Source organism: Oncorhynchus mykiss, chromosome 16, assembly GCF_057628025.1.
Source record: "Oncorhynchus mykiss isolate SJ-2025 chromosome 16, ASM5762802v1, whole genome shotgun sequence".
Taxonomy (NCBI): Eukaryota; Metazoa; Chordata; class Actinopteri; order Salmoniformes; family Salmonidae; genus Oncorhynchus; species Oncorhynchus mykiss.
This window is the reverse complement of record NC_143037.1, coordinates 55,638,936-55,652,083: the sequence shown is the minus strand read 5'-3', so window position 1 is coordinate 55,652,083 and position 13,148 is coordinate 55,638,936. Positions and strand designations below refer to the sequence as shown.

The 13,148-nt window shown below is 40.9% G+C and overlaps 2 protein-coding genes and 1 non-coding gene across 4 annotated transcripts; 1 reads left to right on the top strand and 2 right to left on the bottom strand.

Moving 5' to 3' along the window:
• Positions 1–1,995: 1,995 nt before the first annotated feature.
• trnaf-gaa (transfer RNA phenylalanine (anticodon GAA)) lies at positions 1,996–2,068 on the bottom strand. The gene has a single exon. It is a non-coding gene; the product is annotated as a tRNA-Phe (tRNA).
• Positions 2,069–3,359: 1,291 nt separating this feature from the next.
• Positions 3,360–7,244, bottom strand: LOC100136651 (properdin). 2 transcript variants are annotated; one of them, XM_021566443.3, is made up of 10 exons: positions 6,784–7,244; positions 6,439–6,577; positions 6,177–6,358; positions 5,907–6,077; positions 5,597–5,791; positions 5,278–5,451; positions 4,335–4,523; positions 4,050–4,161; positions 3,686–3,812; positions 3,360–3,584 (listed from the first exon to the last, which is right to left on the bottom strand). In XM_021566443.3, the coding sequence occupies exons 1-9, from the start codon at positions 6,836–6,838 to the stop codon at positions 3,686–3,688; spliced, it is 1,344 nt and encodes a 447-aa protein (XP_021422118.2). In that variant the 5' UTR covers positions 6,839–7,244; the 3' UTR covers positions 3,360–3,584. The 2 variants fall into 2 exon arrangements, with proteins under 2 accessions (XP_021422118.2, XP_036803122.2); XM_036947227.2 differs by having other exon boundaries at positions 4,401–4,523; positions 6,784–7,091.
• Positions 7,245–8,368: 1,124 nt separating this feature from the next.
• Positions 8,369–12,951, top strand: LOC110492268 (NADH dehydrogenase [ubiquinone] 1 beta subcomplex subunit 11, mitochondrial). The gene is made up of 3 exons (XM_021566441.3): positions 8,369–8,717; positions 8,950–9,080; positions 12,738–12,951. Exons 1-3 carry the CDS (start codon positions 8,532–8,534, stop codon positions 12,865–12,867), a joined length of 447 nt encoding a protein of 148 aa, XP_021422116.1. The 5' UTR covers positions 8,369–8,531; the 3' UTR covers positions 12,868–12,951.
• The last annotated feature ends 197 nt before the right edge of the window (positions 12,952–13,148 follow it).

The following is a 13,148-nucleotide window of genomic DNA, read 5'->3' as shown; positions in this document are numbered from 1 at the left end:
TGACTGGTTTTCTGATCCACGCCACTACCTTTTTTTTTTAAGTACAGTGAGGGAAAAAAGTATTTTATCCCCTGCTGATTTTGTACATTGCCCACTGACAAAGAAATGATCCGTCTATATTTTTAATGGTAGGTTTATTTGAACAGTGAGAGACAGAATGACAACAAAAGAAATCCAGAAAAACGCATGTCAAAAATGTTATAAATTGATTTGCATTTTAATGAGGGAAATAAGTATTTGATCCCCTCTCAATCAGAAAGACTTCTGGCCCCCAGGTGTCTTTTATACTTTGTTACCTGTATAAAAGACTCTCCACCATGGCCAAGATCATTGAGCTCTCCAAGGATGTCAGGGACAAGATTGTAGACCTACACATGGCTGAAATGGGCTATAAGACCGTCGCTAAGCAGTTTGGTGAGAAGGTGACAACAGTTGGTGCGCAGTGGTTAATGGTGCTGTACTGCAGCGCCAGCTGTGCCACCAGAGACTCTGGGTTCGCGCCCAAGCTCTGTCGTGACCGGGAGGTCCGTGGGGCGACTCACAACTGGCCTAGCGTTGTTCGGGTTATAGGGAGGGCTTGGCCGGTAGGGATATCCTTGTCTCATCGCGCACCAGCGACTCCTGTGGCGGGTCGGGCACAGTGTGCGCTAACCAAGGTTGCCAGGTGCACAGTATTTCCTCCGACACATTGGTGCGGCTGGCTTCTGGGTTGGATGCGCGCTGTGTTAAGAAGCAGTGCGGCTTGGTTTGGTTGTGTATCGGAGGATGCATGACTTTCAACCTTCGTCTCTCCCGAGCCCGTACGGGAGTTGTAGCGACGAGACAATATAGTAGCTATTAAAAAATTGGATACCATGAAAAAGGGGTAAAAAACTTTTTAAAAATACTTATTTGTTTTTTAAATATTGGTTCTGAAATAATATCCTATTGGTGAGCCAACTTGCAAATGCAGAGTTTTTAAAAACTTATTTATAAGGAATTCTTATCACTTTACAAAGATGCCATTCCCTCAGGTATTGATTGCTTTATTATTCAGGAACGTGTCAATACCTGACCCTCAGAGCCTACCTCCCATTAACCCTGTTGACTCATCAGTAGGAAAGATTTGTTTATCTTTTGGTCCATTCAACAACAGAGCAATACGAACCTTGTTTCAGCAGGATGTTGTATCTATACCTAATGTCATGCCTTATTGGAATGGTTTGATTGATGATATCTGTTGGAAAAAAGTTTGTATGTTGCTTATTTATTAACAAAATTAAGGAAGTTTCCTTTAAAATTGTTCATAAATATTATCCTGCCAACCACTAAATGAAGATGTTTAAGGAAAACATAAACTCAAATTGTACCTTTTGTAATGAAAACCCAGAAACAGTGTTGCATCTTTTTTGGCATTGTGTTCATGTAAGGAAACTGTGGCAAGACATCAGTAGATGTATAATTGAACACATTTATTAAGATTTTACACTATTGTGGAGAGATGTACTACTTGGATTCTTTACCTACAATAGAAAAAGCTGAAACAATTTAATGTAATTCATTTCATTATTCTTTTGGCCAAATCTCATATTCACAAATTTAAATTTACAAACGAAACACCACATTTTATTACCTTATAACATGTACTTCCTGTATCTATTTGCTGTTAATAAAAAAATATAATAATATAAAATAATAAAAATACAACAAATTTAAATAACTAAATATCCCCGGATTGGTCTATTCAGTTTGCTTCCAAGTGTTCCCGTAAATCTCGCGAAGTTGCGTCTCTGGGTTTAGAAACTCTGTGTTTATAACGTCATTGTTCCATCCATATACGGGCCGGGTGTTGTGAATATAAAGTGAGAACAGAACGAGAGAGGCAGCCTTTCTATGTAGCTGGTATCAACGCAGGTAGTGCAAAATAAAGTCAAAACACCCATCAGGTAACGTACCGGTGTTTTGCAAAGCATTAAAATGACAGTTCCGCGAGACTGCTACATAGGTAAAATTAACTGCCGAAACCCGGGATCGAACCAGGGACCTTTAGATCTTCAGTCTAACGCTCTCCCAACTGAGCTATTTCGGCCACGATACGAGAACAGAAAACTGGCATGACTAAATCAACGTTTTGGTATTATACATTACCGTTACATACCCACTGATTCTGGAAGAGTATACGTTATAAGTGCCCCATGAGCTTAGTTCAACTGTCGTACACCATCAGAACCCAGAATAGAAGCTTGTTTTACTTAATTGTTCGTATACAATGTCATTGTAAACAAGCAATGTAAAGCCTCAAAACATGATTTATGTTGATGTCATGGCTTTGAATTTTAAAGTGAATACATTTCTCCAGTCCCATGCATCAGCTTTTTACCAAAACAATTGAAGGGTTTTACCAAAACATTAATCGCTCTGATATTTTTTGAATGGCAGAGTTCCCATTAAACATCGAAAATATGTTTGGTAATGTACCCAGGGGCACAATTTTGGTTTTTAGAAGTGTGGGGTCATAATAAAATAATACAAAATTATAACATATTTTTTAGGGGGTAGATCAGCTTTAATATTGCAGATAGATTGAGTATACCACATCAGTCACCAGCTGCATCAATAAGTGCATTGATGATGTCTTCCCAAAAGTGACCGTAGGTACATACCCCAACCAGAAGCCATGTATTACAGACAACATCTGCACTGGGCTTTAGGGTAGACCAATTGAGACTCACCCACAAAATTTGCATTTCAGAATTTTTGGTGGCATTCCTAATCCAGGATTCAGACACGGCTAGGACATCAGGGTTGGCGGAGTGTGCTAAAGCAGTGAATAAAGCAAACTTAGGAAGAAGGCTTCTGATGTTAACATGCATGAACCCAAAGCTTTTTTGGTTGCAGAAGTCAACAAATGAGAGTGCCTGGGGACACACAGGGCCTAGGTTAACCTCTACATCACCAGAGGAACAGAGGAGGAGTAGAATGAGGGTACGGCTAAAGGCTATAAGAACTGGTCGTCTAGTGCTTTGGGAGCAGAGAATAAAAGGAGCTTATTTTCAGTCTCCTGAGGGGGAAAAGGTTTTCTCATGACCTCTTCACGACTGTCTTGGTGTGTTTGGACCATGATAGTTTGTTGGTGATGTGGACACCAAGGAACTTGAAACTCTCAACCCGCTCCATGACAGCCCCATCAATGTTAATGGGGGCCTGTTCGGCACAACTTTTCCTGTGGTCCATGATCTGCTCCTTTGTCTTGCTCACATTGAGGGAGATGTTGTTGTCCTGGCACCACACAATTTGTTATGAATGAATGGAGTTTTCAATAATCACTACAGTTAATGCAATGCTGCATTTGAAATTAAAAGACTTCATAGACTGTTCACTTCCTTTCAAGGAATTGCTTTGATGTCTTTTATTTCTTTAGGAAATTACATTATTATGAAAAGTGTAGTCATAATAAACTACTTTGTGTTACTACTGGTTCATGAAGGCTACATAGACATATGTGACCAAAAGCAGTGAAATCACATGGCTAGACAATTCAATGTGTCATTTTCTAAGTTGACAATCCTTATCCCCCTCCAGGCTTGTGTTTTGATCAAAAGACTCTGAAAAAAGTCAGACATTTAGAGATTGCATTAGAGCTGACCAAAGTCCATTTAAAATTGCTATTGCAACTGTGAAATCAATGTTAATGATAAGGTATTACCTATGTGTCACATAGAGGAACCTTTATACAAGCCAGAGTCTCTTTTGTGTCCTTCAACAGTGTGCAGTTCACTTTTGGCTCCCCTTCAAAATATGCTTTAGCCTTAATAGGATACCCTATTGCCTCCCTGGAATGGAAACAAATAGCAAATAAAGAGTTAGATTCACCCAATTTACACCTGACACACCAAACAATAGCAGAGTGCACAGATTTCACACCGCACCAGATAATATTGAATGTGCCACTGAACCCAAGCAATGCCTAAATCATGTTTAGCCTACTTATTGAGAGGCATAAGAGTAGATACACACAAATTACTTGGTTAATCAGTGTGTAATAACAGTATACTATACAGTCTCCTTACGGGTATCCTGAGAGATTAGGTATGCACTTGCGTTCTCTGGTCCTTTTGACTCCTTCTCCACAGGGGGGCTCACAATGACTCCACTCACTCCATTCACTCAACTTACTATCAACTAAACACAAGCGAAGCATTATGTGAGGAACATAACTTCTTAGCCTACTGGTCATGAAATCTGATTTGTATTCAACTATCACTGAAAAACAATGCAACACTTGGATTGAATTAAAGTTGAAAGAGGCATCAAAACAAACACAGCTCAATCAATGGAAAAAAAAATGAACTCACAGTAGCAAGATTTAATGTCAAAGCAGGGCCTGTAGTCTGTGATCTTTCCTTCACATGTCAACCCACCAAAACCTGTGTGTTCACACCATCTTTGGCGTCTTTGCTGTCCACCAATTTTTCGACACTTAATGTTTCCTCTATTAGATTTACATTCTTCCCATGTCCCCCACTGCGACCACTGACCATCCACTGTGGAACAAAAAAATAACTATTATCCCCATGGGAAGTCTTTCAGTTGTTAGGAGGGCTTGAAGGATACAATGGTTTCACTACTGAATACCATATACAGTGTTACGAAACCAACTAGCTAGCCTACAGATGTTGATACACTCGCTACGTCTAGGGGACCTAGGACTAGCTAAATGGTCTGTAACCTGATTTAATCTGTGCATTTATGTGAAAAGTAAAAGTATGCGGATAGCATGTGCCCCCAGGGGACAGCAACCTTAACTCGGTCCAGGGCCAGCACCGTCTTGAACCCCAGGTTGGCCAGCCAAGGGGATTATCATTTGTTCAGTTTATGGTGACGAAAATAATGATATACAAAAATAAAAGAACAAAAAAACTAAACTAAAAAGGTAACGCAAAACAAACACTGGCAGGCCGTACCTGTGTGCTTATCAAGGCCTCGCACAATACTTGGACTCCGTTACCGCTGCCACCTAGAGATGTGGTGTGGAAGGGTTCTGTCTATCTTTTGCTAACACTAAACTACACCCCATATCATAACAACAGTAATAGTATTACTGTTAAAGTATATAATATTATAATTACAGTTACTAAAATAAACATCTGACCTCAGTTGTGTGAAAGCTATAATCCTCTCAAGAGAGGCTAAGTTTGATCAAATGACTCATTCACTAAAAACAACATTTGCTCAGAGGTTAATAACTGATGAAATGGGCAGAGGGAATGGGTTATTCTCTGGCTGTCAGTATTTTACCTGGGCAATGGTTTTTGGTATTGCAGATTTGTGTGCCTTTATTAGATCCAGAGCAGGGCAGACCTCCATGTTTAGTGGCTGGGTTGTCACACTGTCTGAGCATTTCATTAACCCCCACCCCACAGGTAACGGAGCAGGAGCTGGGGGGGCCCCACGGTCCCCAGTTACCATTCACTGTTGAGGATAAAGGGGGAGGTTTGTTTTACATACACTATGAGTACATGTTATTGCTACATTCTGTGTATGAATACAAGCAATATCTTTAGGATATCAGTCAGAACCTCAGAGGAAAATTTGATTGCTTTGCCATGTCATTTACCAGGACATGAAGGAAGCTCATCACAGGTCCTAGTTTCGCTCCCTAACCCAGGGCATTCATCACCAGGGGGCACTGAAGATGGTGGTGGATTGGAGCATGATCTGCAGCGCCGCTGTGTAGGTCTGGGTAAATCCTCCCTTGCACAAGTGCCTGAGCATGGCTGCCAACTCTCCCAGTTTGACCAACCACCATGGGCTACAGTCGAAATAGGAGGTGAGTGGTGAAAACATGTCAAACTTGTATCATTTATGGAGATGGTTATTGCATTATGTGAAGGAATAGATTGTGTCTAAATCATGATGGTCTTTACTTGGACAGACGCGATCAACCACGCAGTGTTCCTCCTCTTCACTTGGACCTTCGCAGCTGCTTCCACATCTAGGTGGTGGTTCGGTGCATGTCCTCATTCTCTTTATCATGCCCTTCTCACAAGTTGCTGAACAGGGCTGCCACTCACCCCACTTGCTCCATTGTCCATGTTCTGAACAATTTTCAGCAAGATCATCAAAAGAGGCACAAAATACCTTGACTTCAGATATTATTGAATTTATGTTCCCTGACTGTTAGAAAGGGTCTGTACCTGGACAACAGTCTGGCTCAATGCAGACTTTGGTCTCTAACGTTAGTTTCTGAAGCTCTTCAAGGCTACTCGTCAGAGGACATTTTCCCTGTCCCTGGCATTCTCGTCGTCTCTGCGAAACTCCCTCCTTACAGGGGACAGAGCAGCGGCCCCAAGTAGTCCATTCAGACCACGAAGCTGGGCTACAGGTGACATAAAACCCACCATATCACATCCTGCACTGGGACATTGTAGTCCAAATCTGAAACCAATTGAGACTCACCCACAAAACTTGCATTTTCCATCTGCTCCAATGTAGCCATAGTGAGGGTTAAGACAACAGTCTTCAATTGTCACCTCTCCCAGGAGATCGCCACAATCCCCATTATCAAACCTGCTGTAACAGTTCACCTCCTGTGATACTGGAAACATATAGATTGAAGCAGTGACTAGAACAATCATTTTTCTAGCATTTTACCATATTATTAAAAAGTAACGTGATGTGTCTAGCATAATAGTGAAGTGTTGTATTCACAACTCAATATACTAAATATCACATTTAGTTTACTGATGTTATGAGGTTGAAAATAAATATTTATTTTTAAACAACAATAATAAAGTCACTGACCTGATTCCCTGAAGGTGATCAGCAAAACCAATGAAGTCCACAACACCTGGACCATTTCTCTGTCGGTCTATGCCTAGTATTTCTTACTCTAGCTCTCTGTCCACTCTCACCTAGCAGGCTTCTCCAGAGATACTGTATATAATGACGAGATGGTATTGTCTCTGCCCTAACAATGGGAGTCGTCCCAAAGGCGAGGAAGGCAGGTGATCTGCTCTGCATATCCGTCTCTCTATGATTGGTCTACTTATTGCTGTATTCTCACAGGAGTGTGCCCTCTCACTTCACCTCTTCCCTCTGGTTTATGTTTCACTTTATTGGAATTTGGAAACAAATAGGAAAGGCATGCATCCCATTCCCGTAAGGTTAATAAACTCATACCTCCCCCTGACCATCATGACCTTTTTGCAGCATTGTTACGCAATTGTTGCACAAAATGCCAGATGCACTAGCTAGCTATGTTTAAGGATCCACCCAAATCTAACTGCCTGTAGCTCAGAACATGCATATTCTTGATACCATTTGAAAGGAAACCCTTTGAAGTTTGTGGAAATGTGAAATGAATGTAGGAGAATATAAGACATTAGATCTGGTAAAAGATAATACAAAGAAATAAACATGCATTTTTTTTGTGTACAATCATCTTTGAAATGCAAGAGAAAGGCCATAATGTATTATTCCAGACCAGGCACAATTTAAATTTTGGCCACTAGATGACAGCAGTGCATGTGCAACGTTTTAGACTGATCCAATGAACCATTGCATTTCTGTTCAAAATGTATCAAGACTGCCCAAATGTGCCTAATTGGTTTATTAATAACTTTTCAAGTTTAAAACTATGCACTCTCAAACAATAGCATGGTATTCTTTCACTTTCATAGCTACTGTAAATTGGACAGTGCAGTTAGATTAACAATAATTTAAGCTTTCTGTCAATATCAGATATGTATATGTCCCGGGAAATTTTCTTATTACTTACAACCTCATGCTAATCGCATTAGCCTACGTTAGCTCAACCGTCCCACGGGGACCCACCGATCCTGTAGAGGTTTTAAACATAGAAGACTTACAGACTTTAGGCAATATAAAAGACGAAAGTGAAATAAAAAATATGTAATCAAATAGTATAAAAGCGACAGGCAGTGTATTAGAGATACAGTTTAAGATCTTGGATGCCTGATTACCATACATTTTGAAGACAGTCATTCTAATCACTGTATGAATGAAGCAATTTGGAAATATATGAAGCAATTTTGGCAATTTGCCCAATAATAGTGCATAACGTTTGACTTTAAAAAAAATAATTGTAATTTAGCAGACGCTCTTATCCAGAGCGATTTACAGATCATCTAAAAGGTTGCTAGTAGAGAAAACCACAAATCATAGTCATATTAAGTTAAACTTCTCAAAGTATCTATCAGCAAAGTCAGTGCTAGTAAGAAAAGAAAAGTGCGGGTGTTAGTGCTAGAAAGGCAAGGGTGCTCGTTTTTTCCCGTATTTTTTTAATTCGTTGAAATCTTGAATTCAATATTTGCTCAACAAACATTGCACCTCATAAGAAATATATTTTCGCAACTATTTCCAGTAGGCTGTGCTCGTGGTAGGTGACATCCACTGACAAGCAGACACATCCCGCCCAGTAGGCGGCGATCAGTAACCTCTTTTGAAATGATCTGCTTCTGTTCCACAAGCTGAAGAAAAGGGCAAAAAATTCCGGTGCCGGGTCGACACGACAGTGTTGCCCTGTCAAAATGCTCGCCCGGTTGTCACGGTTTAGGCCTGCCTTGGCCCGTTTTCGCACAAATCCGGCGTTTGGGGCTCGGTTCGTATCGCAATCTCCACCCTCGGGTGCTGCTGGTTCGGCCACTGTATCGGATTTGCAGCCCTCACGTGCCACGGAAAGTCATGGACACGCAGAGGTCAGCGCGTTCGAGAAGGTGAGTTGGTTCTGAATCTAAACGGAAATACCCTACTCTTGCTAGCCAGCTCATATCTGGTATTATTGACAATATTACACATTCAATGTAGTTCGACTTAACGATACACATTCCTTCAGTCAAACATAGTGCCTAAATACTTTACTAACTGCACTCAGGTGTAGTAAATACTAGCTAGCAAACAATCCAGTGTAGCATGAAAGCATAATAACAATATCTCAAATCTCTACAGAATCGAGATTATCATGGGTTCTCTCAGGATCCTGTCGTTGACGAGTGGAACATGAGGATGGCCTTCTTCTTTGGTATCTCCATGGCTATTGTGGTTGGGGGTACCTTCATCCACTATTTACCAGACCATGGGTATGTTTAAGCACACTGCACATCCCTCTTTGTTACTTTGTGGCTTGATCTTCATCACTTACACAATGATGCAAGTAGGTGCACAATGAGTAAGTGACAACTGAAAAGCCGAGCTACAGTAAAAATATAACACTGCTAGGAGGACCCCACAAAAAACGAGCTAGATGAATGCAACCAAACTACACTGATGAATGTTTTATAACAGATATTTTCGGTTAAAGGGACATTCCAAAATTGCTCTACTTCATATTCATCATCAAAACCACCACCACATAAACATGTGAATATTGCACGTTTCTATGTTTTGTAGTAAAAAAAAAAAAAAAAAAAACATAGGGGAAGATAAGTCTAGGGACTTTTAAGTGTCCGCTTCATATTCATAATCTCCAGCACAACCTCAACATATGTGAAAACTGCACATTTCTATGTTTTGTAGTAACATCATCAACCAATTAGTATGCAATGCACACGGGGCGGCAGGGTAGCCTAGTGGTTAGAGCGTTGGACTAGTAACCGGAAGGTTGCAAGTTCGAATCCCCGAGCTGACAAGTTACATATCTGTCGTTCTGCCCCTGAACAGGCAGTTCACTTCTGGTTACTGTTCCTAGGCCGTCATTGAAAATAATATTTTTTTCTTAACTGACTTGCCTAGTAAAATAAAGGTAAAATAAAATAAAACACTGATGTTACTACAAAACATAGAATTTTGCAGTTTTCACATATAGTTGAAGTCGGAAGTTTACATACACTAATGTTGGAGTCATTAAAACTTGTTTTTTCAACCACTCCACAAATGTCTTGGTAACAAACTATAGTTTTGGCAAGTCGGTTAGAACATCTACTTTGTGCATGGCCAAAGTAATTTTTCCAACAATTGTTTACAGATTATTTCACTATCACAATTCCAGTGGGTCAGAAGTTTACATACACTATGTTGACTGTGCCTTTTAAACAGCTTGGAAAATTCTAGAAAGTGATGTCAGGGCTTTAGAAGCTTCTGATAGGCTAATTGACATCATGAGTCAATTGGCAGTTTACCTGTGGATGTATTTCAAGGCCTACCTTCAAACTCAGTGCCTTGACATCATGGGAAAATGAAAAGAAATCAGCCAAGACCTTAAAAAAAATTGTAGACCTCCACATGTCTTGTTCATCCTTGGGAGCAATTTCCAAACGCCTGAAGGTACCACGCTCATCTGTACAAACAATATTACGCAAGTATAAACACCATGGGACCACGCAGCCGTCATACCACTAAGGTTACACGTTCTGTCTCCTTGAGATGAACGTACTTTGGTGCGAAAAGTGCAAATCAATCCCAGAACAACAGCAAAGGACCTTGTGACGAGGCTGGAGGAAACGGGTACAAAAGTATCTATATCCACAGTAAAATTAGTCTTATATCGACATAACCTGAAAGGACGCTCAGCATGGAAGAAGACACTGCTCCAAAACCGCCATTAAAAAAGCCAGACTACGGAATACTTACAAGATAGCTTTGACACATGCTGTTTGGGCGAAATGGGCCGATCTAGGCAATGCCTGAACAAAAATACAATTTTATTGGGCAAATTGTACAACAATTTCATAGGTTTTACTGAGTTACAGTTCATGTAAGGAAATCAGTTAATTGAAATTAATTAGGCCCTAATCTATGCGCTTCACATAACTGGGAATAAAGATATGCATTTGTTGGTCACAGATACATAAATAAAACATTTTTAAAAAGGAACCAGTTGGAGAGAACCATGCAGCACGACATCTCCTTCGCATAGAGTTGATCAGGTTGTTGATTGTGGCCTGTGGAATGTTGTCCCACTCCTCTTTAATGTCTGTGTGAAGTTGCTAGATATTGGTGGGAACTGGAACACACCGTACACCGATCCAGAGCTTCCCGAACATGCTCAATGGGTGACATGTCTGGTGAGTATGCAGGCCATGGAAGAACTGGAACATTTTGCACATCCAGGAATTGTGTGCAGATCTTAGACATGGGTCCGTGCATTATCATGCTGAAACATGAGGTGATTGTGGCGGATGAATAGCATGACAATGGGCCAGGATCTCGTCACGGTATCTCTGTGGATTCAAATTGCCATCGATAAAATGCAATTGTGTTCGTTGTCTGTAGCTTATGCCTAAACATACCATAACCCCACTGCCACCATGGGGCACTCTTTACAATGTTGACATCAGCAAACCACTCACCCACACAATGCCATATATACGGTCAGCCATCTACCCGGTACAGTTGAAACTGGGATTCATCCATGAAGAGCACACTTCTCCATTGTGCCAGTGGCCATTGAAGGTGAGCATTTGCCCACTCTGTTACGACTCTGAACTGCCGTCAGGTCAAGACCCTGGTGAGGACGACGAGCACACAGATGGGCTTCCCTGAGAGGGTTTCTAACAGTTTGTGCAGAAATTTGGTTGTGCAAACAGATTCATCAGCTGTCCAGGTGGCTGGTCTCAGACAATCTCACAGGTGAAGAAGCCACATGTGAAGGTCCTGGGCTCGAGTGGTTACGTGTTCTGCGTTTGTGAGGCCGGTTGGACATACTGCCAAATTCCTTAAATCAATGGAGATGGCTTATGGGGAAAAAAATGAATATATAATTATCTGCAGGAATATATAATTATCTGCAGGAACGTCCACCAGAGCGGTGGACTTTCCTGCAGTCAGCATGCAAATTGCACGCTCCCTAAGAACTTGAGACATCTGTGGCATTGTGTTGTGTGACAGCTGCACATTTGTCCTTTTTTTGTCCCCAGCACAAGGTGCACATGTGTAATGATCATGCTGTTTATTCAGCTTCTTGATACGTGAACCTGTCAGGTGGATGTATTATCTTGCCAAAGGAAAAATGCTCACTAAAAGGGAAGTAAACAAATGTGCACAATTTGATTGAAATATGCACAAAAAGCTTATGTACAACTTTTGGGTTCTTTTTATTTCAGTATCCAGTTGATGTGGGGTAAAGGAGCATACTTATCATAGCACAAATTCACATTTTCTTTTGGAAAAGTATTTTTGGATAATAGGGTTTCAAATTGACATTTTAGTCATTTAGCAGATGCTCTTACAGTAGTGACTGCATATATTTTTTCCGTACTGGTCCCCCGTGGGAATCAAACGCAAAACTCTGGCGTCGCAAGCACCATGCACTACCAATGGAGCTACATAGGACAATAAGCTGTATTACAATGGACTGATGGAACTTTGGATAGTAGACCAGTCAATTCCACAAGTCAATGCTGCGTTCCTGGACTCCAAAAATGACACCGGTGCATATAGATGTCGGAATTCAGATAGGACGTCTTCGTGCTAAAACAATCTAGTTTTTAAAACAATGGCTCGTGACAGGTTGTGCAAACAGATTCATCAGCTGTCCAGGTGGCTGGTCTCAGACAATCTCACAGGTGAAGAAGCCAAATGTGGAGGTCCTGGGCTCAGCACCGTCTACTTTTTCCTTTTTTCAAATTGATGGCATCTTGGAGCTAAAATGAGGATCATGTATACTGTGCTAATGGGATTCATTTTTTTGTTTGTTAAATGGAGAGCCATGTGCACTACGGCAAACAACTATGTGCTATATTGAATTGATCATCAAACACTATTTGATAAATCTTTTAAACCTGTCTTTTTCTCACCAGTATGAGGCAGTGGGCCAGGAGGGAAGCAGAAAGGTTGATCACACAGAGGGAGGCTGCAGGTCTTCTTCTTATGGAGGAGAACTACTATGACCCAAGCAAGATTGTGCTACCAGGAGCCGGAGAGGAGTAGGATGTACTATAAGAAGCTGTTCACTGAATGTTTATTTCTAACTTTTTTCTTGTCAGTAAAATGTAATAAATGTCTTCCACACCATTGATCATTATTTTGTAGTCAAACTGAATAGCCCATGTAGCAACTGACTATTGATGACAATGAAATAGTATGATAGTCAAACTACTGCAGTAATTGCTCTGCGAGCCCCTTGTACCTGCCCTGGGCTATATCGCCAATGGATGACACCACAGCAGTGAAAGTGTAACATCATCATGCACCACCTGCAAAGAATATTA

Coding starts and splice junctions, on each gene's coding strand:
- LOC100136651 (XM_021566443.3), bottom strand. CDS start 6,838: ATGGTCCAGGTGTTGTGGACTTCATTGGTTTTGCTGATCACCTTCAGG. Junction 5,452..5,596: donor TGAGCTTCCTTCATGTCCTG/GTAAATGACATG, acceptor TATCCTCAACAG/TGAATGGTAACTGGGGACCG. Junction 4,162..4,334: donor TGACATTAAATCTTGCTACT/GTGAGTTCATTT, acceptor GCTTGTGTTTAG/TTGATAGTAAGTTGAGTGAA.
- LOC110492268 (XM_021566441.3), top strand. CDS start 8,532: ATGCTCGCCCGGTTGTCACGGTTTAGGCCTGCCTTGGCCCGTTTTCGC. Junction 8,718..8,949: donor AGGTCAGCGCGTTCGAGAAG/GTGAGTTGGTTC, acceptor AAATCTCTACAG/AATCGAGATTATCATGGGTT. Junction 9,081..12,737: donor CACTATTTACCAGACCATGG/GTATGTTTAAGC, acceptor TTTTCTCACCAG/TATGAGGCAGTGGGCCAGGA.